Source organism: Ostrea edulis, chromosome 2 (genome assembly GCF_947568905.1).
Source record: "Ostrea edulis chromosome 2, xbOstEdul1.1, whole genome shotgun sequence".
Lineage (NCBI taxonomy): Eukaryota > Metazoa > Mollusca > Bivalvia > Ostreida > Ostreidae > Ostrea > Ostrea edulis.
This window is the reverse complement of record NC_079165.1, coordinates 35,519,615-35,546,687: the sequence shown is the minus strand read 5'-3', so window position 1 is coordinate 35,546,687 and position 27,073 is coordinate 35,519,615. Positions and strand designations below refer to the sequence as shown.

Genomic DNA, 27,073 nt, shown 5'->3' with positions numbered 1-27,073 from the left:
TTGGTGACCAGCTGTACATGAAGCATCACAACTTTAGACCTATGCTTAGGGTCGTAGCAGTGAATGTTTTTTAACTACAGGCATTTGAGGCATGGATCATGATCATTCCAACTCACGCCCCTTATCACCTCATTTTTTTCTTATCTGGGATATACTTATTTTTTCTACTTATGTATGTATGCATTGCAGATCACCAAAACTGCTATTTCTCGTCTCTGCCACGTATTCGTAAAAATCACGTTATCAGTGTACAAGAAAAGAAGGCATGCAAATCTTTTCACGTCGTCTGCCTAACCTGGTTCAAACTTCGCTTTATTTTTCTTACTTAAAACCATTCAAAACATTGGATATGCATATGTCAGTAAATTGGTTAAACATTCTCCTTTACTTTCGTGTATTCATTATATTTTTAAAACTCGCGAATATTTAATTACATCAACCAAGTCACTCAAAATCGGAGACAATTTCGTTGCTGTTCATCAGCCGGTCCGGAAGTGCAGGAACGATAACCCAGACTAATGTTCCGAATGACATAAAGCACACGATGACGGCGGAAGCTTCCAATAGAGCTTCCAATAAACAGTAACTCTTTTAAAGATGACAAGGAAATTAAATTACACCAAAAAGAAATTGTTGTATGGCAATTATGGTTTCTTTTTTTGAAAGGTAACTACTGTATGTTTTTATTTTTTATTTTATTATTGTTGTTGTTTTTTTTTAGAGATGTAAAGGTAAACGACTACTATTTTTAGTTTCAAAAAATTGATAAAGATAATTTTCAAAATATCATAGATAAAAAAAGGTTTCACAACAACATGATATTTGAAGAGGAATAAGAAAACAGGGTCTTGAATGAAACAATATAGAAATATTCCCTTTTTCAAGAGGCAACTGGAAATACATGTATGATGACAAAATTACTTCCCATGTCCAATGTAAAAGGGTGAGACCTTTTGAAGCCAAATATTGCAAGAACAAAGAGAAAGCGTATTTTGATGTATCCTGAACAATTGTTCAAAATGTTGAAATCAAATCAAACCTGAGGGAAATTTTACATTATATTACAAAACATTGCTTCTTTATCAGGCGCGCATCTAGAACATTTTCAAAAGAGGGGGGTGAACCAGAGGATTTAGTTGTTGATATCATGATATGTATTTTGTAATTTTTTTATCGTCTGCATGGGGTTTTATAGGTTAGCTAACACTCTTTAAAAAAGAATATGAAATGAAAAACGAATTTGCAACGCTATTGCTGACGGGTGAGATCAAAAGTTTGATGTCTGACAAAAAACTAAATTCACACAGTTTTCATCAACACCCCAATGACCCCATCCCCCTTTCCCCGTGGGGATCCGAGTGAAAATAACTTCCTTGTCGTAAGAGGTGATTTACGTTTAATAAAATATCCAAGTATGAAGCAAAGGGGGAAGATAATAAATTCAAGTATTTCTATCAGCATTAGACAGTGTAGTCGTTGTCTTTTCTTCTTGCTGAAGCACATGGCTCCTTTTAGTAAACAGGAACCCAATTATTAAGTTTATGTAATTATCATTAACCTTTATAAACCTGAAACATACATATATCTTCCTTGCACCATGAGGCAATAAAACACTGTAATTACATGTACAAGGATACCATGATGTTAGGAAAAAAACAAAAAAGCAAACAAACTAGGAAACACCTTTCTAAACGGAAAAGATTTAGTGTGTTGTGGAACCCATACATGAAGTGGTCAAGAGGGATAGGAGTAGAAGGGTACATTAATAACTTAATCTTTTCACTTGGATTGATACAAATGCTTGATGTGCACCCATTATTAGATTAAGAACCTTGGAAATTGGACCTTGTTGGCTTCGTAGATCAGCTTTGTATATTACATTGTAAATGAGAATATTAAATAATCCCTCTAAGATCAACGGAACGACGAAATGTGAGAAATTTAAGAATTGTAAAGAAGGAATGAAAGATAGAGTGAATATGTTGATATGATACCGGGTCAAGACATAGGGCTAACGGCGGGTTTGACCAGTTGACAGGGGATAGTAGGCACATGATCCCACCTCTAGTGTGTCCAGGGGTATGTGTTTGCCCAACTTTTTAGTTTGTATTCCTTGTGGGATTTATAAGATTGATCACTGTTCGTTATCTTCGTCTTTCCTGTTTAGAATTTTTATTACGAGAACTAGAATCATTGAAAAATTACGAGATTTTTTTTCCAATTCTCAATAATTCATGAAAACACTATCATATGAAAGTTATGCTAATTTCAAACAATATGAAAATTTCCCAACAGCATTTGTAGAATGTCTCATTAAATTATGACATCGCTTTTAAAGACGCAGATAATAATGCTATAAAACGATTAGTCAGTGTAAAGAAACATAAAGAAAAGAAACAGTAAATGCTTCAAACACGAATATATATTACCATCAGCAAAATATTGTTATATCACGATATATGTACATTTCATTCTTATCAGAAAGCTATCAATAAAACAGAAATGTCATGAACTAAATGTAATGGGTCTGGATCACTCGCTGCAGCCATCAATACCATGCTCAATTTGACAGAGTTTACCTTAACTACCTGAAACAAAGATACATAGTTTTAAAGTCAATGAAACACTAGTACTTCACCAATATGTTCTGAACAAGATAATGTGAATAAATTTCTTACTTACTTATTGGTACCTATCATTGATCAGTTTTGGACGCTTTATCTGAAAAAAAAAAAAAAACCAAAATGTGCTATTTTCTCTTTTCTGGGGGCAAATGAGGTGCTACATCGATTGGACTCGTTATTATCGCGTATTCAATCGATATTCATCTCCTTTTTAAAAAAAATAGTCAGCTGTGTTCTTTCAATTTGATTTTAACTCCTGTTTCCAATCAAGGGATGTGTGCAACACGTGATCAAATCAGTGCTTTTATAGATGTACTAAACTGACACATTATTGGCAATCTTTACCTGCATGTTGTAGTTGACTTCACTAAGTCTACTGTCAATGTAATCATAGGTATCTGCACTCCTCTCCATATCCCAGTTACGTTCATAATCTCTAACGTAGGAATGGTTGTCAAAGCTCTAAATGATAATGATTTATAATAATTTTTAGAAAAATACAACTTTTATCATATCACATACATAATTTACCTATTTAGTGTATGATTTATTTCAAGGCAACCCTTCTTCTTCTTTTATCAATAAGTGAATGTGTTTGCCCGTTTCCATATTTTTATTGCTTACATATTGTGTAATCTTCATGCAACAGGCAGCTGTATTTCTTTGTCATTTATGATAAATCAATCACCTTTTCATCTTTACAAAAAGGTGAAGATAACAAACAGTAGTCGAGCTGAAAAAAACTCGTAGGGCAAACCCGGTCTCAGAGACATCAGGGATCAGGTGCCTAAGGAGGATTAAGCATCCCCTGTCGACCGGTCACAACTGCCTTAATCCATATATCTTGATCAGGTAAACAGAGTAATCCGTAGTCAAAATCAGTGTGGAAAGAACGGCCACAATCGGTATGAAACATGTCAGACAGCACTGTACCCAAGAACAAGTTGCACTGGTAAATTAGATCGTTATAACGGCCATAAAATTTACGAAATGCTGACTTTGAAAAAGACTATTGATACCCTGTATCATCAACTCTATTTGTCAGTCGTCTTTCTCGATTTAAAAACTTACCATCCACAGAACACGCTCTTGTGTATTCAATCAATTGAAAGACATAAATACCATATACAGGTGATAATGGAATATTGCTACATAGACATGACAATGGAAAAACTGAAGACATCCCGTTCATCATCAAGTTATGTTGTTAGTTTACAGTTAGCATCTATGTTTAATAAAATATCTAAGCATGAAGCAGACCAGGAAGAATCCGTTGTGACTTTCATTTGAAGTTTACTGGGACATATCAAATCAACAGGAGAATGAAAATGAGTATTGTGAATAGATAAAACGTCCTCAATATATCTAAATGTCGAGTTGAAACTCACAGCAAGATATATTTTATGTATTAGCTTTAGAATAAATTGTGCCTCGTAAGAATATAAAAACAGGTCAGCTAATAAAGGAGAACAATTATTGCCCATGGAAATTCCAGCAGACTGTTGGGAGACCTTAGCAACAAAGACTACAAAGATATTATCAATGAGGAACTCTAGCATTTTTTAAATATCAATTTCAGAGTGCGTGTGCGTTGAATCAGAGTGGTGTTTACCAAAGTAAATTTTGATAACTGACCACAAGATATGAATATTTCCTTTTTCTATTCTTATGGTAGAAGCAACTTTCTATGATGTCAAAAAGTCTGGTCTTTAATTCAACTTGAGGAATGGTCTTGTGAGGTGTTGAAAATTAATACATTTTGATGTTGTTTTGTGATTTCAAATTAACTACAAAATCTTCAGAATTATTTAGAATCCACATTTGATTTCTGGTATATCTAGTGGCACAATATGTTCGAAGTTGCTCCTTCACATCAGTTCATATTTTCGTGATAGGGGCTTGGTAGAGCATTTACTGGATTTAGCAATGTATTTATGTTTGTAAGGATTTTGGGAACTTTAGGAATCCAGCATAGGCACGGTAAGTCATACAAAAATGGAAAACGCAAATATTCATATCTAGTGATCAGTCATCCAAAAATTTCTTTGTTAAACGCCACTCAAGAACTCTGAAGTTGAATTTAAAAACATATGCTGGAGTTCCACCTTGACGAAGATATCTTAGTGGTCTTTGCTGATCAGGTTTTCCAACAGTCTGTTAAAATTCCCATGGGCACGAATTGTGCTCCTTTGTTAGCTGACCTGTTTCTATATTCATAGGAAGCAGAATCTAATTAAAAACTCCTACGTGAGAAGAAAAAATCTCATGCTGTGGCCTTCAATTCATCATTTAGATATATCAACGACATATCATCTATTAACAATAATAACTTTCATTCATATGTCGGTTCGATATATCCTGTGAACTCGAAATAAAAGACACCACAGAGTCGTCCACTTCTGCTTCAGACTTACATATTTTATTGAAAGTAGATAGTAACGGCAAGCTAACAACTCAACTTGATGACAAACGGGATGATTTTATCTTCTCCATCGTCAACTTCCCATATTTATGTAGCAATATTCCATTATCACCTGCATATGGTGTTTATATCTCTCAACTGATTCGATACGCAATAGTTTGCTCTACTTATGGTAAGTTTTTAAATCGAAGCAGGCTACTGACAAACGAGTTGATGGTGCAGGGATTACAACAGTCTCGTTTAAAGTCAGCATTTTGCAAATTCTGTGGTCGTTATAACGATCTAGTTTACCAATACAACCTATCATTGGGTCAAATGCTGTCTGACATGTTTCATGCTGATTGTTAAGCCGTTCTTGACACACTGATTTTGACTACGAATAACTCCGTTTACCTGATCAAGATATAGGGCTCAGGGCGGGTGCGACCGGTCGACACAGGATTCTTACTCCTTTTAGACAACTGATCCCACCTCTTGTATATCCAGGGGTCCGTGTTTGTCCACTCTCTATTTTGTATTGCTTATAGGAGTTATGAGATTGATCACTGTTAGTTATCTTCACCTTTCATTCATTCATCCCATTAACTGGGATATTAAATGTGATTAAAACTGACGCAAGATATTGAAAAATTTCATCAAGGACTTTTCGCATGGGGATTTGGGTTAAAATAGGTCCTCAGTACCCCCTTGTTTGTCACGAGAGGCGATTCAATGAGGCGGTCCTTCGGATGAGACTGCAAAACTTGAGGCCCCGTGTCACAGCAGGTGTTGCACAATAAAGATCCCTCCCTGTTCAAAGGCCATAACCGACGAGCAAAGGCCTAAATGTTGTAGCCCTTCACTGGCAATGGTGACGTCGAGACTCACCGAGTGAATAATTCTCAAGCGGAATGTTAAACAATATACAATCAATCATCAAGGAATTAGTCTTTTGTGTTGAATGGCAGAGAAACATAAATGATTAAAACAACAAGAGTAGTAATAGTTTTAAAACCAATAGAATTACCTTGAAAATTTTCAAATGTAAATGTAGTACTACATTGTATGTATTCTTAAGTTAGTGATCTGATACGGAAAAATACATGGTGTGAAAAGAAAACCCATATCGGGCGAGGCGAAGGAGTTAGTGACCTGATATGGAAAAATACATGGTGTGAAAAGAAAACCCGCCTCGCCCGATACGGGTTTTCTTTTCACACCATTTTCCGCATCAGGTCAAATCATGTTAGTTAGAACCCCCCCCCCTTTTCGACCCAGTTCGCCTCCCCAATGTCAAACAATCCGTTCTTGCCGACGTCCCAACAATTAGATTTCAACAATTTGTCTGAGGCTTGATAATATACATTGTTCGATATACATGTGTGTACTTTACATGTGCGTAAAACTTATACGGTACCAATTTTGATGCACCAGATGCGCATTTCGACAAACAATGTCTCTTCAGTGATGCTCAACCGAAATGTTTGAAATCCGAAATAACTATGAAGTTTTGGAGCTAAATATAGCCAAAAACAACGTGCCAAAAAAGTGGAGCCAAATTCGTCCAAGGATAAGAGCTATGCATGAGGGAGATAATCCTTAATTTTGAAATGAATTTCTAAATTTTATAACAGCAATTAAATATACATCCGTATTTTCAAGCTAGTAACGAAGTACTTAGCTACTGGGCTGTAGAGACCCTCGGGGTCTAACAGTCCACCAGCAGAGGCCTCGACCCAGGGGTCATAATGTAAAACTTATACGGTACCAATTTTGATGCACCAGATGCGCATTTCGACAAATAATGTCTCTTCAGTGATGCTCAACCGAATTTTAAAGTCTCATATTTTGATTTCTATAGAAAACTATATACCGGTAGTACGTGTTTGTATGGGATGTCAAACGTTACGATCTTGTCCATTTGTATCGTATAATTTTTCATTTCATTCTCTTTTTTTCCCTCTGTGTGTTTTTAATTTTCATTTGTATAGTATATATTTACCTATATGCACTGTCTTTTGGATTTCCCATGGACACGAATTATGTTCCTTTAATAGTTGACTTGTTTGTTTATTCTTATGGAGCAGAATTTATTCAAAAGCTCGTTTTAAGTCTTTTCTCAAATTCTATGGTCGTAATAGCGATCTTATGTGCAATTACAAACTGTCAGTACGTCTTGTGCTGTCGTTTCAACTGTTAGGCCGTACTAATTTTGACTACGGGGTACTCAGTTTACCTGATAAAGATATAGGGCTTGCAGCGGGTGTGTCTGGTCAATATGGGCAGCTTTCCTCATCCTAGCCACCTGATCCCAACTGTGGTGTATCCAGAGGGTCCGTGTTTGACCTAATCTTAAGTTTGTATTCCTTATAGGAATTATGAGATTGATCACCGTTCGTTATCTTCTCTTTTTTTTATTCTACTGAACCCATCGCTTATGAACCTTGTGCGAGACCAATGCATTTTTACCCGTTTTCAACACAATACAGGCTAAATCTCGAGCAATGAAATCCTTCATAACAAATCAAAATAAACAATCCCTCGGGTACAATATAGATGAAAAATAATACAACTGAAAACGTTTAAAATACAAATGGAAAATATACAATGCAAAATAAAAGTTTCACAATGTAAATGAAAATTATGGAATAAAAATGAAAAATTATACAATACAAATGGAAAATACACAATTCAAATGGAAAATATATAATACTAATGGAAAAGATTAAATCTGCAAAGTTTGACATGCCATGTGTTTGTAAGATTAATATTTGTAAAACGAAAAACTAAAAATCATGTTATTCATTTCATATACTGTATGAAAGGTGAAGATAACGAACAGTGATCAATCTCATAAATCCTACAAGCAATACAAAATAAATAGGTGGGCAAACACGGACCACTGGACACACCAGAGGTGGGATCAGGTGCCTAGGAGTAAGCATCCCCTGTCGACCGGTCACATCCGCCGTGAGCCCTATATCCTAATCAGGCAAACGGAGTTATCCGTAGTCAAAATCAGTGTGCCAAGAATGGCCTAACAATAGGTATGAAACATATCAGACAGCATTTGACCCAATGATAGGTTGTATTGACGAACTAGATCGTTATAACGACCATAGAACTTGCGAAATGCTGACTTCAATCGAGACTGTTCAAACCCCTGTACCATCAACTTGTTTGTCAATAGCTTGCCTCGATTTAAAAACTGACTATACGCAGAACAAGCTCTTGCGTATCAAATCAGTTGAGAGATATAAACACCATATGCAGGTGATAATGGAATATTGCTACATAAATATGGGAAGTTGACGATGGAGAAACTTAAATCTTGTCATACAGTTGAGAGTGCAGTTTGCCGTTAATGTCTACTTTCAATTGAATATCTAAGTATGAAGCAGAGTGGACGACTCTTTGGTGTCTTTTATTTCGAGTTCACAGTGATATATCGAATCGACATATGAATGAAAGTTATCATTGTTAAAATCCACCTATGGCGTCATTCTTTTGTTCGAACACTCCATTATTTTTCAGGAATGGAGTGTTCGGAAAGTAGGTCAACCTTTATACAAGTAGATATAAATGCATGCAACAAAAGAATGAAAAACGTAAGACATGATTAAATTGCACAAAGTTTAGTTTAGCAAAGGTGGATTTTAAGTGGGTCAATATACTCGTATCATTCCATTCCTTAAAAGCAATGGAGCGATACTCGTACATTAACCCTTACTTAATAGACAAAACGTCGTCGATCTTGGCACACTGATTTTGACTGCGGATAACTCCGTTTACCTGATCAGGATATGGGGCTCACGGCGGGTGTGACCGGTCAACAGGGGATGCTTGCTCCTCCTAGGCACCTGATACCACCTCTGGTGTGTCCAGGGGTCTGTGTTTGCCCACCTATCTATTTTGTATTGCTTGTAGGAGTTGTGAAACTGATCACTGTTCGTTATCTTCACCTTGCATGTATCTAAATGTCGAATTGAAGGCCACAGCAAGAGATTTCTTCTTCTCGCGTATAAGTTTGTGAATAAATTCTCCTTGATATGATTATAGAAACAGGTCAGCTAACAAAGGAACACAATTCGTGCCCATGGGAATTCCAACAGACTGTTGGAAGACCTGATCACCAAAGACCACAAAGATATTGTCAGTGAGGAAATCTAGCATATATTTTATTTCAACTTCAGAGTACTTGTGCATGGAATCAGAGTGGTGTTTAACAAAGTAAGTTTTTGGATGACTAATCCATGGATATGAATATTTCCTTTTTCCATTTTTATTGAAGAAGCAACTGTCTATGATGTCAAAAAGTCTAGTCTTTAATTTATCGTGAGGAATGGTCGTGTAAAGTGTTGAAAAGTCATAGCTTTTGATGTTGATCTGAGAAAACTTTTGCTATTTGAAATTAACTAAAAGTTCTTTAGAATTTTTTAGAATCCACATTTGATTTACACCACTTCTGGCATATGTAGTCGCACAGTAAGTTTGACGTTTCTCCTTCACAGCGGTTAATATTTCCGTCAGGAGCAAACATTAGGGCTTGGTAGAGGACTTACTGGATCCAGCGATGTATCTTTGTAAGGATTTTATGTAGTTTAGGCATCCAGTATAAGTACGGTAACTCATATTCATTCGCCCCACCGACTGGGATACCAAATGTGCATAAAACTGAAGCATGGTTTTGAAGAATTTCCTGTTTTGAAAGGGCAGTTGGAGTATAAATACGATTACCAAAAGTGGAGTTAATTCCAACTTCGTTTGAAATACAGTTGTAATAATGAGCCTTACAATTTAAGACTTCGAGCAGGTCAGTGTTTAACTGCTGCAAAAAGTTTGGTACTATGTAAATATTTAAACAAAATAGGTTTTTTGCAAGTTGGTATCTGTTATATTTTCTTTGTAGTAATTCTTTTTTGCAAGTTGTAGAGAAATTTTTTTCTGTTTTATATGCTACACATTGGTACTGTATACATTGCTATATGTGGTTGGTGCAATATACCTTACTGACTCACTTAGTTACGCTATCATTTTATACACAGATATGTCCAAAGTATGTCTTGTTATATACAATATCCTTTATGTTATAACACAGGAATGTGTCAACTTTGGTAACCATATACACTGTTAATTGCAATCGGGTCAGTATTTAACTGTTCATGTGTGATAAATGTTTATTAACTCTCCACAGTCAAACTAGTTATTTCTCTCTGCTCACCTTGGATGGCGCCGATATGATACTGTGTTTCATATCTTGTGGCCTTATTTGTTCGCCATCTTTTTGCTCTGGGTTTGTTTTGATGAATTTTTATTTGTCATCTTATAGCGTAGCATTATTTAAGTTATTTTGTCTTCTTTGGGGGAAATCAGACTTTGAGTAATTTAGCTTTGCAGGTACTTTCATGTAGAATGTATTATCTGATTTCCCCCAAAATCTTATGTTGAAGATTTCTTTCGTCATTTTGGTATTGTAATAAATGACAAATTTTCAATCTCAATCATTCTTTGTTCAGATTTTTTATGACAGCAAAAACGAGCTACAGTGAGCAGAGTTTGGGTAATTGAAGCTGATAAACATAAATGATAATGTTGTTACTAGCTTTGTCAGCTGGAACCAAAACATATTCCTCATGTAACCTATCTAATTATGTGTGTTTTGAAAAATACAAATGCAAGCATACCTGACTGCTTGTTAATTCCTCATATCGTTCCCCAGAAGTGTCTAACATCTTAGAATCTTCGAGAATGGATTTCCTTCAATAAAGTTCCCAACATTTAATTGGGGAAAAAACCAGTTATTATATATCATATAAACCACAGACAAAATTGTATTATGACATAAACTCTGATAAAATTATTCAGTTTACTAAAAGAAGATGTACATTGTGCAAAATATGGATATATGGATAGAAAAAAATTACTTCAAAACTGCCTTTTTCATTCGTTGATACACAACCCCAATGATGATCAGAAATATAATTATAATAAGAACACCAATTCCGCCTGCTGTATAGAGGGCTATGTCCAACTTCAGGGCCTTCTTTTCGCAATGTAATCCCGAAAATGTGAAAAGCATGGAATCAGTACATCTAAAAATACATATACTATAAATTAATGCAATCCGAAATTGTCTGGAAAATATAATAGTTTTTGTTATTATTCTCTGTTGATATTGGCCACATTATGTAATTCTGACAAAGGGACGGGTCGTCCCAAAAATTTGACAATCTGGTTGTTCGTGTCGTTGGTCATTTTAGTGCTTTGTATAATTTTTTGTATTTGACCTTGTATCCATGTTGTGGATCCGACACTTTGAGGTATCGGGTGTTGTTGGAACTTCAGTGCTTATATATATATATATATATATATATATATATATATATATATATATGACTTCTTAAGATGATCATCACCCTTATCAGAGAGAGAGAGAGAGAGAGAGAGAGAGAGAGAGAGAGAGTTTTAGACAAACCTGCACTGAGCCTGGTATTCATTTTTCAACACTCCAATTTCACACACCCCGCTATTTTCACAGTATGATTCCTCTGACAGACACAGTGACTGTATGTGACACCCAATGTATTCCCCAGTTTTATTCACCTCCTGCATGCAGGTGTATCCTTTATATTTAAGTCTCTCATTTTGGCATACATCAGAGTTGCACCAGTTTTTGAACTGATAACTCAAACTTGCATGGACATCTTAAAGTTAAATGTAGCATGTTTTATGAAAAATAACGAAAGTTATCAGTATTAGCTAGAACAAATGTTAATTTATTTTGTGTTGAAATTTACAAAAAAAGAAGCCATACCTGAATTAATTCCAGTCGCGTTGATTTTGGATATTTGCATCAGTTGATTTTTAATCCCAATGCCAATCTTGTCAGTCTTTGTAGTCTTATGAAATCCCGCAGTTACTTGAAAATGTTTATATAAAAGTTCTGCGTTTGTGGATCTGCAATCATTAAATAATGTTTGACCGGAAAGCGGTGTAGTACGAATTAAGAAAAAGTGTATATATGTTGAAGATGTTAATCCAAGAAACAATATCGTTATTGAGAATATTGTCGTCAAAGACATTCAAGCGATTCTAAATATTAATGAATGATTCTAGCTGTGGAAAACGTCAAACAGAAAAATACTAACCTTCTTCTTCTTAAGTTTGGCTGCCCACTTAAATATATAAGATAGACATTGAAAGAATTCTATAAAGTAGATATTCAATTCTATAGTTTTGAAATGTTAAGATATTTCATCAATGTAATTGATGAATTCAATTACATTAGAAATCATGCGTAGGTATTCACTGAGATTTTGATTAATTTTTACCATTTCCAGTCGATAGGAGACAGTCTTTCTTCATATAGTAGTTTTAACGTTGTGAAGAAAAATATTCATGCAAGGGTCTTACGGTAGAATAATTGTAAAACATTTTTAAAATGTATAAACATATTATTATTTTTTACAGAATAATCAAGTTGTCTATTGCTAACTTTACACCACCCCCACCAAACCTGAAAAACTATATATGGCATTAAATTTTGTTATGGGTCAGAATAAAATGCATGCAAACAATATATTAGGAATAAAATATATTAGTGAAAAATACTAACTAACAGTAATGAAAGGCCTTGAAATAGTGTCCTTTACTTGTTTACATATGAGCTGAATTCACACACAATAATATAAGCCTATTATTATACATGTATCACCAAAACAAAACATTCATTTTGTGAGAACGAATATCAATCTGCTTTCATTTTGGGAATTAAATCTTTTGCGTTTCGCTGGCACCAATTGATCCAATGACAAATTTGAGGGGGAAAAGTTCAAAGTTAGATTGAAGTGCAAAAACGTACAATCTAATGTTGGCGCCCTCATCACTTACATGAAAACGTGGAGATAACAAAAAGTGATAAACATAAATTCCATAAATAATACAAGATGTAGAGTGGGGCAAACACGGACCCCTGGACACATCAGAGGTAAGATCATCTACCTAGCAGGAGTAAGCATCTACTGTCGACCAGTTAAACCTGCAATAATCCCTCTATATTGATCAGGTAAACGGAGTAATCCGTAGTTATATTCAGTATGCAAAGAACGGTCTAACAATCGGTATGAAACACGTCAAACAGCATATGACCCAATGATAGTTTGTATTGGCATACTAGATCTTTATAACGACCATAGAATATGCTGACTTTAAACGAGACTGTTGAAAACCCTGTAACATCAACTTTTTTGTCAGTAACCTGCCTCGATTTAAAATATGATCATACGCAAAACAAGGTCTTGCGTATAGAATCAGTTGAGACAGAAACACCATATGCAGGAGATAATCATCAATATTGAAAATTGGCGATTGAGCGGCTGAATGCATCCCGTTTGTTATAAAGTTTAGTTGTTAGCTTGCCGTTAATATCTATTAATAAAATATCTTAAGAATGCATTGCTATGTCGAATATCTTTGTAGTAAAATCATAAATTTATATATATTATATCACAGACTAAATCCTTTTTATCACATGTGTTTTATGTACTTCAAGTTTTCACAGCAAATTTCAGTCAAAACGTATTACATAACATTTTGTCATTGTATGATTGTCTTTGTCATGGATATCTCTAAAAGTTTTAATGATAGCGATGTCCTCATGAATTTGTTGTAGTTGTAAAGAATGCACATATGAATCTTGGAAAAATGTAGCACGTCTATTTTCATGACTGGAAGTTCCGATAAAGTGAAAGCAGAATGTAAGTCCGGCGTGAAGCGCCACAGTTCATACACTCATGTATTTTCAAAATTGAAATTTATTTTTTAACTTGAGCTTGATTATGTTTATTTGGTAAAATTCAAGCTCAATATAGCCAAATCTTGAATTTCAGTAGCGTTAAAATTAATGTTTATTTCACGAAGCGATGAAGTATATAGATCTATCGAAACCATTTTGTATCCCATCTATTCTTGGCAGGTTCATGGCCTTATATTTCTGGATTGTCATCCAATCAAATGCATAGATGTTTCCCTGCAGTAGAACATACTTGTATATAAGTTCGGATTACAGTGAAGTACATTGTCTGAGTTTAAAAGGCAGAGAGTTCCAGAAACTCGATGGGGCCTTATCCAAACGTCGATCCCCATATGTTTTCGTACGATGCAGATATTCGGATCTTTGTGTTCGTGTGGGATTGTAAACTGTAAGGATATCATTTATGTAAACTGGAGATAGGTTGTTGAGATATTTGAAAGTATGAAGAAGGATCTTATATTGAATTCTGATGTGTTGAGAATGAATACCATAAAACAATGCATTTCCGTAATCTAATCTGCATGTAACTAACGAGTTTACAAGAGTTTTACATGCTTCATCATTGATAAATGGACGGATACAGCCAACTCTGCGAATGTTCACATATGCTGAGCGGGAAATAGAGAGACAGTGTTTTTCCATGATAATAGATTTGTCAAAGAATACGTCTAAATTTCTAACGAAAGAGGAATCACTTACAACATAGTCACCAATTTAAAATCAAAACTGCTAATTTTAGTCTGTGTTTTGGTGCGAAGACTACAAGTTCAGTTTTATCTTCATTTAGTTTGAGGAGGTTGATACTCATCCACATACGTATGTCAGATAAACAACTTGAGAGTCTTTCAGACATATCGGTTCAATTGTCACCAGGTTCAACGATGATATACGAGGGTTGTTCGATATGTAATGTGTATTGTACGATATCTCAAAAGCATTCGATTCAAATAGTGAAATAAACATTACATCCTTTCAAAGTATTCTCTGCGGTTTGAAATGCATAATTTCAATCTCTGAATCCATTTCTGAAATGCGTCACGGTACGCTGATTTAGGTAGACCTCTGAGACACTGACTAATGGTTGCGCCAAGGGCTTGTCGGGGCTTGTAAGGACGACCAGATAAAAACTTTCTAAGTTTTGGAAAAAGGAAAAAGTTGCATGGGGCTAGATTTGGAGGGTATGGTGGGTGTGGCAAAACGGTAACTTTCTCCGACTTTAAAAAATGCTTCCCAAGCTCAGATGTATGTGATGGAGCATTATCATGAAGTAGATGAACATGCCTAAATCCTGACACAGGGCGTCGTTTATGATAATATTTCTTGAGCCTTTTTAATATAATATTTTTGACTGCGGATAACTCCGTTTACCTGATCAGGATATGGGGCTCACGACGGGTATGACCGGTCAACAGGGGATGCTTACTCCTCCTAGGCACCTGATCCCACCTCTGGTGTGTCCAGGGGTCCGTGTTTGCCCAACTATCTATTTTGTATTGCTTGTAGGAGTTATGAGATTGATCACTGTTCGTTATCTTCACCTTGCATATCGGTAATACTGACCTGTAACACTTTTGCCCTTCGGCATCGGAATTTGTAGGGTTATACCATCACATGAGAAACATATGCAATAAAGAATCTTCTTTGTGCTTATGGTTCTTTTGGCAATTACAGGCCTTCTACCGTGTTTAGTTAGCCATATTTTGTTTCCAATTTTTCTTACTGGTTCGAAATAGTGAACCCATGTTTGGTCACCAGTAACAATGTTTGCAAATTGTCTGAATTTGGGAAACATTTTCAGCAATTGCTTAGCGGTTTGTACTCGTACCCATTTTTGGTCATCTGTCAATATATGCGGTATCCATTTGGCAGAAATCTTTCGTACTTTCAAAATACGCTTCAAAGTGAAATGCACCCGCGATAGCAATCTGCCAACAGCCTTGGCAATATCACAAATCGTGTATCTACCATCATTTTCCATTATTTCCCTGACTTTTGAGACATTTGCCTTGCCTGTTACAGTCACAGGTCGGTCAGATTTTGCTGCATTTTTGACGGACTCTTTACCAGTCAGAGATTTCTTTCTCCACCTACGAACTGTCTCATAAGATACCTTCTCAGGCCCATAAACTTCCCCCAATTCATTAAAAATCTGCATTACCGAATGACCGAGTTTTGTGCGAACTTTTATATAAGCTCTAATTTTTTCAATATTCTCAACCCGCTTCCCAATCATTTGACAGTGGTCAACGAATGGTTCTATTGAAATGATTATAATTTTAAAACTATGTGAAGGTTCATGTTTATACCGTTGAAAAGGTATTGAATACAGCTATTCAGGAGTATCATCATCCACGAAATTGTGCAAACCGTTATCGCATTGTGATACAATACACATTACAGCCCTCGTAGATCTGGGTGTCATCGGAGTATATATGATACGTCATATCATGACGTCTGCATTCTTCCCTTAGGGGCTTTGAAAAAAGACAGTAGCGGCTCGGACCCAGGACTGGGCCTTACTGTACACCACATTCGAGCGGACAAGCATCGGACAATGATGAACCGACGGCAACACGTTGATATCTATCACTAAGATAGGATTTCATCCATTTCAATGCAGAACCAGTGAAACCAAACATGTCCATACGTTGCAATAGGATATTGTTGTCTATGTCATCGAAAGCCGCAGAGAGGTCGAGCAATAAAAGTATAGCACAACTGTTATCGTCAAGTACACATACGATGTCATGATGTACCTAACGAACAGTGATCAATTTCATAACTCCTATAATCAATACAAAATAGAGAGTTGGGCAAACACGGACCCCTGGACACACCAGAGGTGGGATCAGTTGCCTAGGAGGAGTAAGAATCCCTTGTCGACAGGTCACACCCGCCTTGAGCTCTATCTCTTGATCAGGTATACGGAGTTATCCGCAGTCATAATCAGTGTGCCAAGAGCGGTCTAACAATCGGTATGAAACAGGTCAGACAGCATTTGACCCAATGATAGGTTGTATTGACAAACTGGATCGTTATAACGATCATAGAATTTGCGAAATGCTGACTTTAAACGAGACTGTTGAAACCCCTGCACCATCAACTTGTTTGTCAGTAGTCCGCCTCGATTTAAAAACTGACCATACGCAGAATTAGCTCTTGTGTATCGAATCAGTTGAGAATTGAGAGATATAAACACCATATGCAAGTGATAACGGAAGATTGCTAGATAAATATGGGGAGTTGACGATGGAGAAGCTGAAATAATTCCGTTTGCCATAAAGTTGAGTTGTTAGTTTGCCGTTAGTATCTACTTTCAATTGAATATCCAAGTATGAAGCTGAAATGGACGACTCTGTGGTATCTTTTTCGAGTTCACTTGGATATATCGAATCGACATATGAATGAAAATAATTATTGTTAATAAATAAAACGTAGGTCGTCGATATATCTAAATGTCGAGTTGAAGGACACAGCAAGACATTTTTTCTTCTCACGTAGAAGTTTTTAAATAAATTCTGCTTCATATGAAGATAAAAACAAGTCAGCAAACAATGGAGCACAATTCGTGCCCTGGAAATTCCAACAGACTGTTGGAAGACCTGATCACCAAAGACCACGAAGATATTGTCAATGAGGAACTCCAGCATATTTTTTTATTTCAAGAGTATTTGTGCATGGAATCAGAGTAGTGTTTAACAAAGTAATTTTTGGATGACTGATCACTAGATATGAATATTTGCGTTTTCCATTTTTGTTAAAGAAGCAACTCTCTATGATATCAAAAAGTCTAGTCTTTAATTTATCGTGAGGAATGGTCGTGTAAAATGTTGAAAATTCATACGTTTGATGTTATTGATTTGAGAAAAGTTATGCGATTTCAAATTTACTAAAAGTTCTTTAAATTTTTTACAATCCACGGTTGATTTATACCACCTCTGGCATATGTAGTAGCACAGTAAGTTTGAAGTTCACAGCTGTTAATATTTTCATGAGAAGTAAAGATAGGGTTTGGTAGAACACTTTCTGGACCCAGCAAGTAATAATGAGGGTTATGAGTTTTGAATCACTTTCACTAGATATATTTACTGTACCTGCATTTGTGAAGCAATAACTGTATAGACACGAGTTCTGTTATGTTTGCAATCAAAGCTGTCTTTATTCCCATTCCCTGAAACGGTGTGAAATTCACATTAATTAATATATTCACTTAATTATTTACTTCAGATATACACTTGATGAAAATAAAATAACAAAGAGAGAAAGAACGCGAAAAGATTACAAATATTATAAAATAACAAGAATAAAATTTGATGGGGAAAATCCACTTACTATTTCATTGGCCTCTGTTTCATTTTCGCATGTATTTAGTTGAATATTGAAATGGATTGAGAATACAGCATTCTCTAAGTAAAACAAGTATACAAAATTACAAGAGCCTTCTTATTACAAGTTTCTGGGGTTTTTTAATCAGGGAAGCATTTCTTACTATCCAAATAGCACTGGGGTTGAGATATGAAAATTAATTGATAGTCTTGAATAATTAGAATTGAATCAAACACTTCATACCTTTGTTTTTTAAAAGTATATCCCAAATTTTAACAATGGTTAAAAATCTTTCTAAAAAATATTTTGAAATATTATTTTTTAAAAAGATTTTTAAAAATTGTTCTTATCTATTCCCATGTAAATATCAAATTACAATTGTGATCCCACCCCAACCCCGAGTTACCATGGTTTGAACAAGCTTGAATCTAACTGAATGAGAACGCTTGATATTTGAGCACCCCAGTTTTGGTTCTAATTTCTTGACTTGAACAAACGTATGAAGTCACTATATAAGGAAATTTGCTTGAAGTATCGGTTTTTCTGGTGAAGAGGTCCTTGAAAAGAAGATTTTTGAAATAGCAACCCTAGTTTCATTATTCCCCACACATATCTTCCATGCAAGGGAGCATGGTCCTTGATTTTTGAAAAATATTTGTGGAAAATATGTTGAAAATGTGACAGTTACACGATAACAACAACAGCTATCATGATGACAGACGACAGAAAAACTGATGATTAGAAAAGTTTACTTATGCCAATCATTCAAGGGAAAAGGTGAAGATAACGAACAGTGATCAATCTCATAACTCCTATAAGCAATACAAAATAGATGGTTGGGCAAACACGGACCCCTGGACACACCAGAGGTGGGATCAGGTGCCTAGGAGGAGTAAGCACCCCCTGTCGACCGGTCACACCCACCGTGAGCCCTATATCTTGATCAGGTAAACGGAGTTATCCGCAGTCAAAATCAGTGTGCCAAGAACGGCTTAACAATCGGTATGAAACACGTCAGACAGCATTTGACCCAATGCGAGGTTGTAGTGACGAACTAGATCGTTATAACGACCATAGAACTTGCGAAATGCTGACTTCAATCGAGACTGTTCAAACCCCTGTACCATCAACTTGTTTGTCAGTAGCTTACCTCGATTTAAAAACTGACTATACGCAGAACAAGCTCTTGCATATCGAATCAGTTGAGATATATAAACACCATATGCAGGTGATAATGTAAATTGTTACATATATATGGAAAGTTGACGATGGAGGAGCTGAAGTCTTCCCGTTTGTCATGAAGTAGAGTTGTTAGTTTGCTGTTAACATCTATGCTCAATCAGATATATTAGTACGAACCAGATGTGGAACACTGATGTCTTTTATTTCGAGTTCATTGGGATATATCGAATTGACATCTGAATGAAAATTATTATTGTTAATAGATAGAGCGTCGTCGATATAACTAAATGTCGAGTTGAAGGCCACAGCAAGAGAGGTTTTTTCTTCCCATGTGAAAGCTTTTGAAGAAATTCTGCCTCATAAAAATATGAAAACAGGTCACCTAACAAAATAGCACAATTCGTACCCATGAGAATTCCAACAGACCGTTTGAAGATTTGATCATCTAAGATTACGAAGATATTGTCAACGAGGAACTCCAGTATATTTTTTTAATATCAACTTCAGAGTACTTGAGCGTAGAATCAGAGCTTGAGAAAGTAAATTTTGAATAACTGATCACTAGATATGAATATTTCCTTTTTCCAAAAACAATAAATGCACTGAAATAAAGATTAAATTTTGTCCATATGAAGTTTTGGAATTTCTCTAGGTTGAAGGCATTTGACAGAATTGATATTCTAACATGGTAACTCCAGTTGTAAAGCGAGTGTCCCAATTAGGCTACGGTCACCGCTTTGAAAACCCATAGAAAACAAGGTATCTTCCTGCAAGTTTGATGAAATTGAGTGATAGAATGTCAAATGCATAAGCACATGAAAATATTTTTATGACGAACAGGAAAGTTCTATATCCCTTTGTATAAAGTAACCGACAAATTACATCCCTGTGTTTTTCATCCTTTTAAAAGCGATGAAGTATATTGATAATGTAAATTGAAGTTTTCATTCTATAAGATCTAATTTCTTGAATTTTTATGATAGAAAGTCTCACCTACGCTTGGAGTAAAATAGATAGGAGGAGTGGTTGACGCAGATAAAGTTGTACTCGGAGATGACTGGATTGAAGATGATGGTGAACTGTTGATGGGGGATTTTGATAACGTACTGGTGTCAGTTACGGTTTGTGGTACACTATCGTTGGTCATGATATCTGAGACTGTTGTATCACTGCTGGTATCTGGTACACTACTGCTGGTCATGATATCTGAAACTGTTGTATCACTGCTGGTATCTGGTACACTATCGCTGGTCATGATATCTGAGACTGTTGTATCACTGCTGGTATCTGGTACACTACTGATGGTCCTGATATCTGAGACTGTTGTATCACTGCTGGTATCTGGTACACTACTGCTGGCCATGATATCTGAGACTGTTATATCACTGCTGGTATCTGGTACACTACTGCTGGTCATGATATCTGAGACTGTTGTATCACTGCTGGTATCTGGTACACTACTGCTGGTCATGATATCTGAGACTGTTGTATCACTGCTGGTATCTGGTACACTACTGCTGGTCATGATATCTGATACTGTTGTATCACTGCTGGTAACTGGTACACTATCGCTGGTCATGATATCTGAGACTGTTGTATCACTGCTGGTAACTGGTACACTATCGCTGATCCTGATATCTGAGACTGTTGTATCACTGCTGGTATCTGGTACACTACTGTTGGTCCTGATATCTGAGACTGTTGTATCACTGCTGGTATCTGGTACACTACTGCTGGTCCTGATATCTGAGACTGTTGTATCACTGCTGGTATCTGGTACACTACTGCTGGTCCTGATATCTGAGACTGTTGTATCACTGCTGGTATCTGGTACACTACTGCTGGTCATGATATCTGAGACTGTTCCATCGCTGCTGGTATCAGGTACACTACTGCTGGTCATAATATCTGATACTGTTGTATCACTGCTGGTATCTGGTACACTACTGCTGGTCATGATATCTGAGACTGTTCTATCACTGCTGGTATTTGGTACACTACCGCTGGTCATGATATCTGAGACTGTTCTATCACTGCTGGTAACTGGTACACTACTACTGGTCCTGATATCTGAGACTGTTCTATCACTGCTGGTAACTGGTACAGTACTACTGGTCCTGATATCTGAGACTGTTCTTTCACTGATGGTAGTTGGTACAGTAGTGTGTGTATCGGTATATGGTGCACTACTGTTGTTACTGGTATTTGAAACTGGTGCACTACTTTGTAAACTGTTGAGTAATACTGGTGTACTGCTTTGGGCCATTTTCTTAGCATCCGAAACGACTGTGGTGTAATTCTCTTCGGAAGTCTCAACAGAGTAAATGGTCGTCATAGAGAGACGTTTGGTCATATCCAATGAATAGGATTTTGTTGTGTTTTCAGTATCTGGCATTACATAACTTACTTCTACTGCTGTTGAAGAACTCCCTGTGGCATTGCTTGAAGTATTCCAAGAAACCAGAAATACTACGAAGAAACACTCTAGTGCATTCAATGACAACATTCTGCAAGTAAACGAAGGAGAGAAACATCTTTCTTTCCGTACCAAGTTCATATTTACGCGAGCATGAGGTACAATCAAATTGTTTTGAAAAAAATCAATATCGGAATATATTAAGCAGATCCGTTAAATCTATAAAATCATGGCTATCCATAAAAGAATCTGTGTTAGCCGGTTCCTAACTTCATATCAAGGGTATCAGTAGGTAGGAAGACAAATGTTTTCTCTTGAGTATGTTACAACTTTTGATTGTTTTTCAAAATGGACTCTAAATAGCAAAGGCAATAAAAACAGCCGTGTTTTATTTAGCACACCATAGAATTATAAATTCTGAATAAAAATCCCACGATAGTAAGATGGGGTCAAAATTAGAGGCTGTGGGTATACTACAGTCAGTCAGGCAAGGGCACATTTAAACAAAACTTTTAAAAAGACAGTTTTAACGAAAACTGAAAGACGAAGATTGTTTTCTTTCATTCGATGATTTCTTCCTTTTTGAAAGAAAAGGAAATATTTTCAATGGAGAGAATAATGAAAAAATTACTAGTTTTTATTTCATCATTTTGAGATAATAAATATTTACCGGTTCAATCATAACAACTTTTAATTCATGGCAGAAAACAGAGAAATCTAACAGATACGCACCTTGTCTCGATCACCTCCTCCCCGATACTACATTTATTCAGATGATAAGGTTGTTCGGTTACGCAATTAATCAAAGGTGTCTCGATCAACGAAAAAGAGAAGATAAAGAAAATCTGTGTAGAAACTGGATGATTCCGTACTCTGGATAGATCTACCTTTAACTTAGAATTCTGAATTATATATATTGCACAAAATGTCTATGGTAATAAGTAGAAAAAATATATCCAACGATGACTAAGTACACATGATCCACATTTAATTAATTACACTTAGCGCTTTCGCCGTGTAGTTCGGCTCTTCAGAGTGTAACGAGTTTTACAAAAGTTTTACAAAAGATATATATATATATATATATAACGATCTAGTTTGCCTACACCACCTATCATTGGGTCAAATGCTGTCTGACTTGTTTCATACCGACTGTAAGGCCGTTCTTGGCACACTGAGTTTGACTACGGATTACTCCGTTTACCTGTTCAAGATATAGGGCTCACAGCGGGTGTGATCGGTCGACAGGGGATGCTTACTCCTCTTACGCACCTGATCCCACCTCTGGTATATCCAGTTGTCCGTGTTTGTCCAACTCTCTATTTTATATTGCTTATAATAAGAGATTGATCACTGTTCGTTATCTTCACCTTTCATATATATATATATATATATATATATATATATATATATATATATATTCGCAATGATAGGTTGATCAGAAAAAGTATAGGTATAGTCTCTCTCTCTCTCTCTCTCTCTCTCTCTCTCTCTCTCTCTCTCTCTCTCTCTCTCTCTCTCTCTCTGTTTTAGGATTGCATCCTGCATTAGAATGGTTGTATCCAAGTGACGTTTGGCCACGATGGATTAAAAGACTAGGATATTATTATGTGCTTGGATTTTATTTGAGGGTTTCTCTTACCTCGGTCTGTTTAGCAATATCTCATGTATGTTTGAAATTGGTTCGATTCCAGTCAGAGTGGTATTTCATTTCTAGCCAGAAGGAATTGACTCATTCCGTAAGCAAATCTTGAATTCTTTCTGAAGATGCTTAAAAGTTAGATTCTTGTATGTCTTTAAATTTCTTTTGTATAACGCATAAAAAGTACTAAGGCATACACTTTTAGAAAAGATAAGCATAGAAAGGGTTGGGATCATGGAACAATTACAGATTCAAAAAGATTTTTCCTAGAATTTCGTAGATGGATAATATTTATATGCAGATTTTCATAACTATTCTCCGATCCATTTGTACGCCAAGGTTTGTTTTTATCCTATCTCTGCCATTCTCGACAGGTCATGTTTGGAAACAGTTTGAATAACATTCCTATTTAATGCGCTGTTTTAAAGGACGGCCTACCTGAAGAAAGAAATATCGATTTTAAAAATATATTCATTGTGCTGTAACATTCTTATCATGATATATAGTGGCTACATTGGGTGCACGGCTCCCGGGGTAACAGATAACTCCTTGTCTGGGCGATATATATTACCAGAACGAGATTTAAATCATATAAGTGGTTCAAAAGTTCTCATCTTCATGGCATATGTTGTATAATAAAATACGCTTAATAATGTACAGTCATAGAATTTCTACTATTATTCATGTACATGCTAGTAAAAGCGTAAAAAAAGACAAGTCATTTATATATTTTGCAGCATACAAGAACCAATCTGAGAAACTGATCTTTTTTTCAAAATTTAGTAGCGGTTTTTTTTCCAGAGTAAATGTATCTAAATTACTTCTTTACAATCTTGACCTTAAACAATTTTCACTGCAACATCAGAAGCGGATCAAGGCAATTTTCAAGGGGGTTGCGATCCAAGTTTGTACCCTTTCCACCAAAACAGGGGGGATTGCAGATCACAAAGAGACCGTTTTTTGTATTAGAAAAAAGGGGGGGGGATTCAAATTACAATTCCCGTAACTCTCCTTCCTTCAGACCCGCAACTGAATATGATATACTAATTTTGTAATGATGATTTATAAATTGGGCGATATGTATAAAGTACATACAAGTTGGCAACTTTAAAGGTGTCCTCTGGGCGACAATCACTAATTTTATGCATACAAAAGTATATAGAAAATAGTTAACAGTATTATCAAGATGCACTAAGCAATAATGCACCAAGTAACATGTTACACAATATTCGATATAAAGACAGGCTCTATTTGCAAATACGATCATTATTTATCTAAAGATAATAAATTTGACAAATGCTGACTTTGAGCAAGCTTGTTAAACCCCTTTAATATCACTTGATTTGCCATTTGCTTTCCTCAGTTTAGAAATTGATCATACGCAGATCATTCTCTCACGTATCGACTCAGTTGGGAGAAAATCAGACTATTGGAAAGTAATCACAACAAGGTGACAGTCTGATGTGTCCTCTGCTCAGTTGACGTTATTGAACCATTCTTCTTTAAATCAGACGGCGAAACCACCTCAGTGAACCTTGATCAGTATTTAACCATGCTAAAAAGATCATTCCTTCCCGTACTGAGAGAACGAGATTAGCGTTTGGTTTCTGCGGGATAGAGCTAAATCACCCACTTTTTTTTATTTTTATGTTTTATGTAACTTAACCTTGAATTGTTTAAAAGTTTTATTTTCATTTGAAATGGTCACATAATATATCGATCACTCTGTACCATATACGTACAGGTGATAATGAAATATTGCTAAATGTATATGGGAAGTTGACAATGGAGAAGCTGAAATCATCCCGTTTGTCTTAAAATTAAGTTATTAGTTTGCCGTAAAGGTCTATGTTTAATAAAATATCCAAATATGAAGCAGATATAGAAGATTCTGTACTGGTTTTTATTTCTAATTCAATGGAACAATGTGTCCCCCATGAGAATCCCAGCAGACAATGGCATAGAGACTTGGAATGCTTTGTTTTGAATATTAGAAACTTTAGATATGATATATAAGTGTATGCCACTTACATCACTTTATATAAAATTCTACCGATCGTTTTGTATTTTTGAAGTGCAATATCTTGTGTGTGTGTGTGTGTGTGTGTGTGTGTGTGTGAAAAATTTTAATGGATTTATGCGGACAATGTACATATTTGTTAGCAATCTAGAAATCGATTTACAAGTGGAATGCTTTGTTTTGAATATTAGAAACTTTAGATATGATATATAAGTGTATGCCACTTACATCACTTTATATAAAATTTTACCGTTCGTTTTGTATTTTTGAAGTTCAATATCTTGTGTGTGTGTGTGTCTGAATTTTTTTTAATGGATTTATGCGGTCAATGTACATATTTTTTAGCAATCTAGAAATCGATTTACAAGTTTTATCCGTTATTACACGCATTGGTCCTTTCTAGGATTCATGAGCTTCAGCAGGGTCACCTCCTGGTTCCCTGTCAACGCAAGTTTTAGACCCACTAAGTTTCTCTCAATTTTTAGCCGAGTTGCAACGAAGTTGAACTCGGCTATTGGTTTGGTGATGCGGGCGGTTGGGCGTCAACAATTGGTTTCCGAATGATAACTCGAAAAGTTTACAATCTAATCAAATGACACTTTGATATATTGTTGGGTACCAGGTAAGGAAGACCCCTATTGATTGTGGAGGAAAATGGTCAAAGATCAAGGTCACAGTGACCGAAAATAGAATGGAAATTTCAGAAAAATTTGGTTTCCGGATGATAACTCAGAAAGTTTAAATCCGAATCAAATGATACTTAAAGATATTTTTATGTACCAGGTAAGGAAGACCCCTATTGATTTTGGAGAAAATAGGTCAGAGGTCAATGTCACAGTGACCAAAAATAGATTTAAAATTTTAAAAAAAATGGTTTCCAGAGGATAACTCGAAATTTTTTAATTTGAATCAAATAAAACTTGGATATATTGTTGGATACCAGCAAAGCAAGGCCCCTATTGATTTTGGAGAGAGAAAGGTCAAAGGTCAAGGTCACAGTGACCGAAAATAGATTGAAAACTTCAGACAAATATGGTATCTGGACAGTAACTCGAAAAGTTTAAAACTGAAATTAGTTCTTCACAATTATAAATATGCCACATCATTCATGACTTTACAATGTATCCCATGCAACTCGGGTCATGCACTCCTGGGTGCATATCTTGATTTTTCACTATTATATCAAGAAACTGTGAGATGATTAATGCTGAGGTGGTGATTGAACTGTGAGATAATTATCACTGAGATGGTGATTAAACTGCGAGATAATTATCACTGAGATGGTGATTGAATTGTGAGATAATTATCACTGAGATGGTGATTGAACTGTGAAATAATTATCGCTGAGGTGGTGATTGAACTGTGAGATAATTAACGCTGATATGGTGATTGAACTGTGAGATAATTATCGCTGAGGTGGTGATTGAACTGCGAGATAATTAACGTTGAGATTGTGATTGAACTGTGAGATAATTAACGCTGAGATGGTGATTAAACTGTGAGATAATTCTCACTGAGATGGTGATTTAACTGTGAAATAATTATCGCTGAGATGGTGGTTGAAGTTCCCACGCTTTTTGGTCTGAGGTTTTGTTATCTAAAGCATTGATCTTCTGGAAAATAAAGTTTATTTACAAGAAGAAAATACTG

General features: G+C 35.7%; 1 protein-coding gene across 1 annotated transcript; it reads right to left on the bottom strand.

Annotated features, from left to right (window-relative positions):
* Positions 1-2,404: 2,404 nt before the first annotated feature.
* On the bottom strand, positions 2,405-22,546 carry LOC125679507 (uncharacterized). The gene is made up of 12 exons (XM_048918766.2): positions 22,494-22,546; positions 20,339-21,852; positions 18,170-18,243; positions 17,932-18,008; positions 12,174-12,200; positions 11,840-11,982; positions 11,501-11,729; positions 10,950-11,117; positions 10,710-10,782; positions 2,970-3,086; positions 2,683-2,721; positions 2,405-2,588 (listed from the first exon to the last, which is right to left on the bottom strand). The coding sequence occupies exons 2-11, from the start codon at positions 21,849-21,851 to the stop codon at positions 2,683-2,685; spliced, it is 2,460 nt and encodes an 819-aa protein (XP_048774723.2). The 5' UTR covers position 21,852; positions 22,494-22,546; the 3' UTR covers positions 2,405-2,588.
* Positions 22,547-27,073: the final 4,527 nt, after the last annotated feature.

Excerpts from the sequence above, each read along its gene's own strand:
- LOC125679507 (XM_048918766.2), bottom strand. The coding sequence starts at position 21,851 with ATGTTGTCATTGAATGCACTAGAGTGTTTCTTCGTAGTATTTCTGGTT. Across the intron at positions 11,983-12,173 it reads CCAAACTTAAGAAGAAGAAG|ATCCACAAACGCAGAACTTT; the intron begins GTTAGTATTTTT and ends TAATGATTGCAG. Across the intron at positions 10,783-10,949 it reads ATGAAAAAGGCAGTTTTGAA|GAAATCCATTCTCGAAGATT; the intron begins GTAATTTTTTTC and ends ACTTTATTGAAG.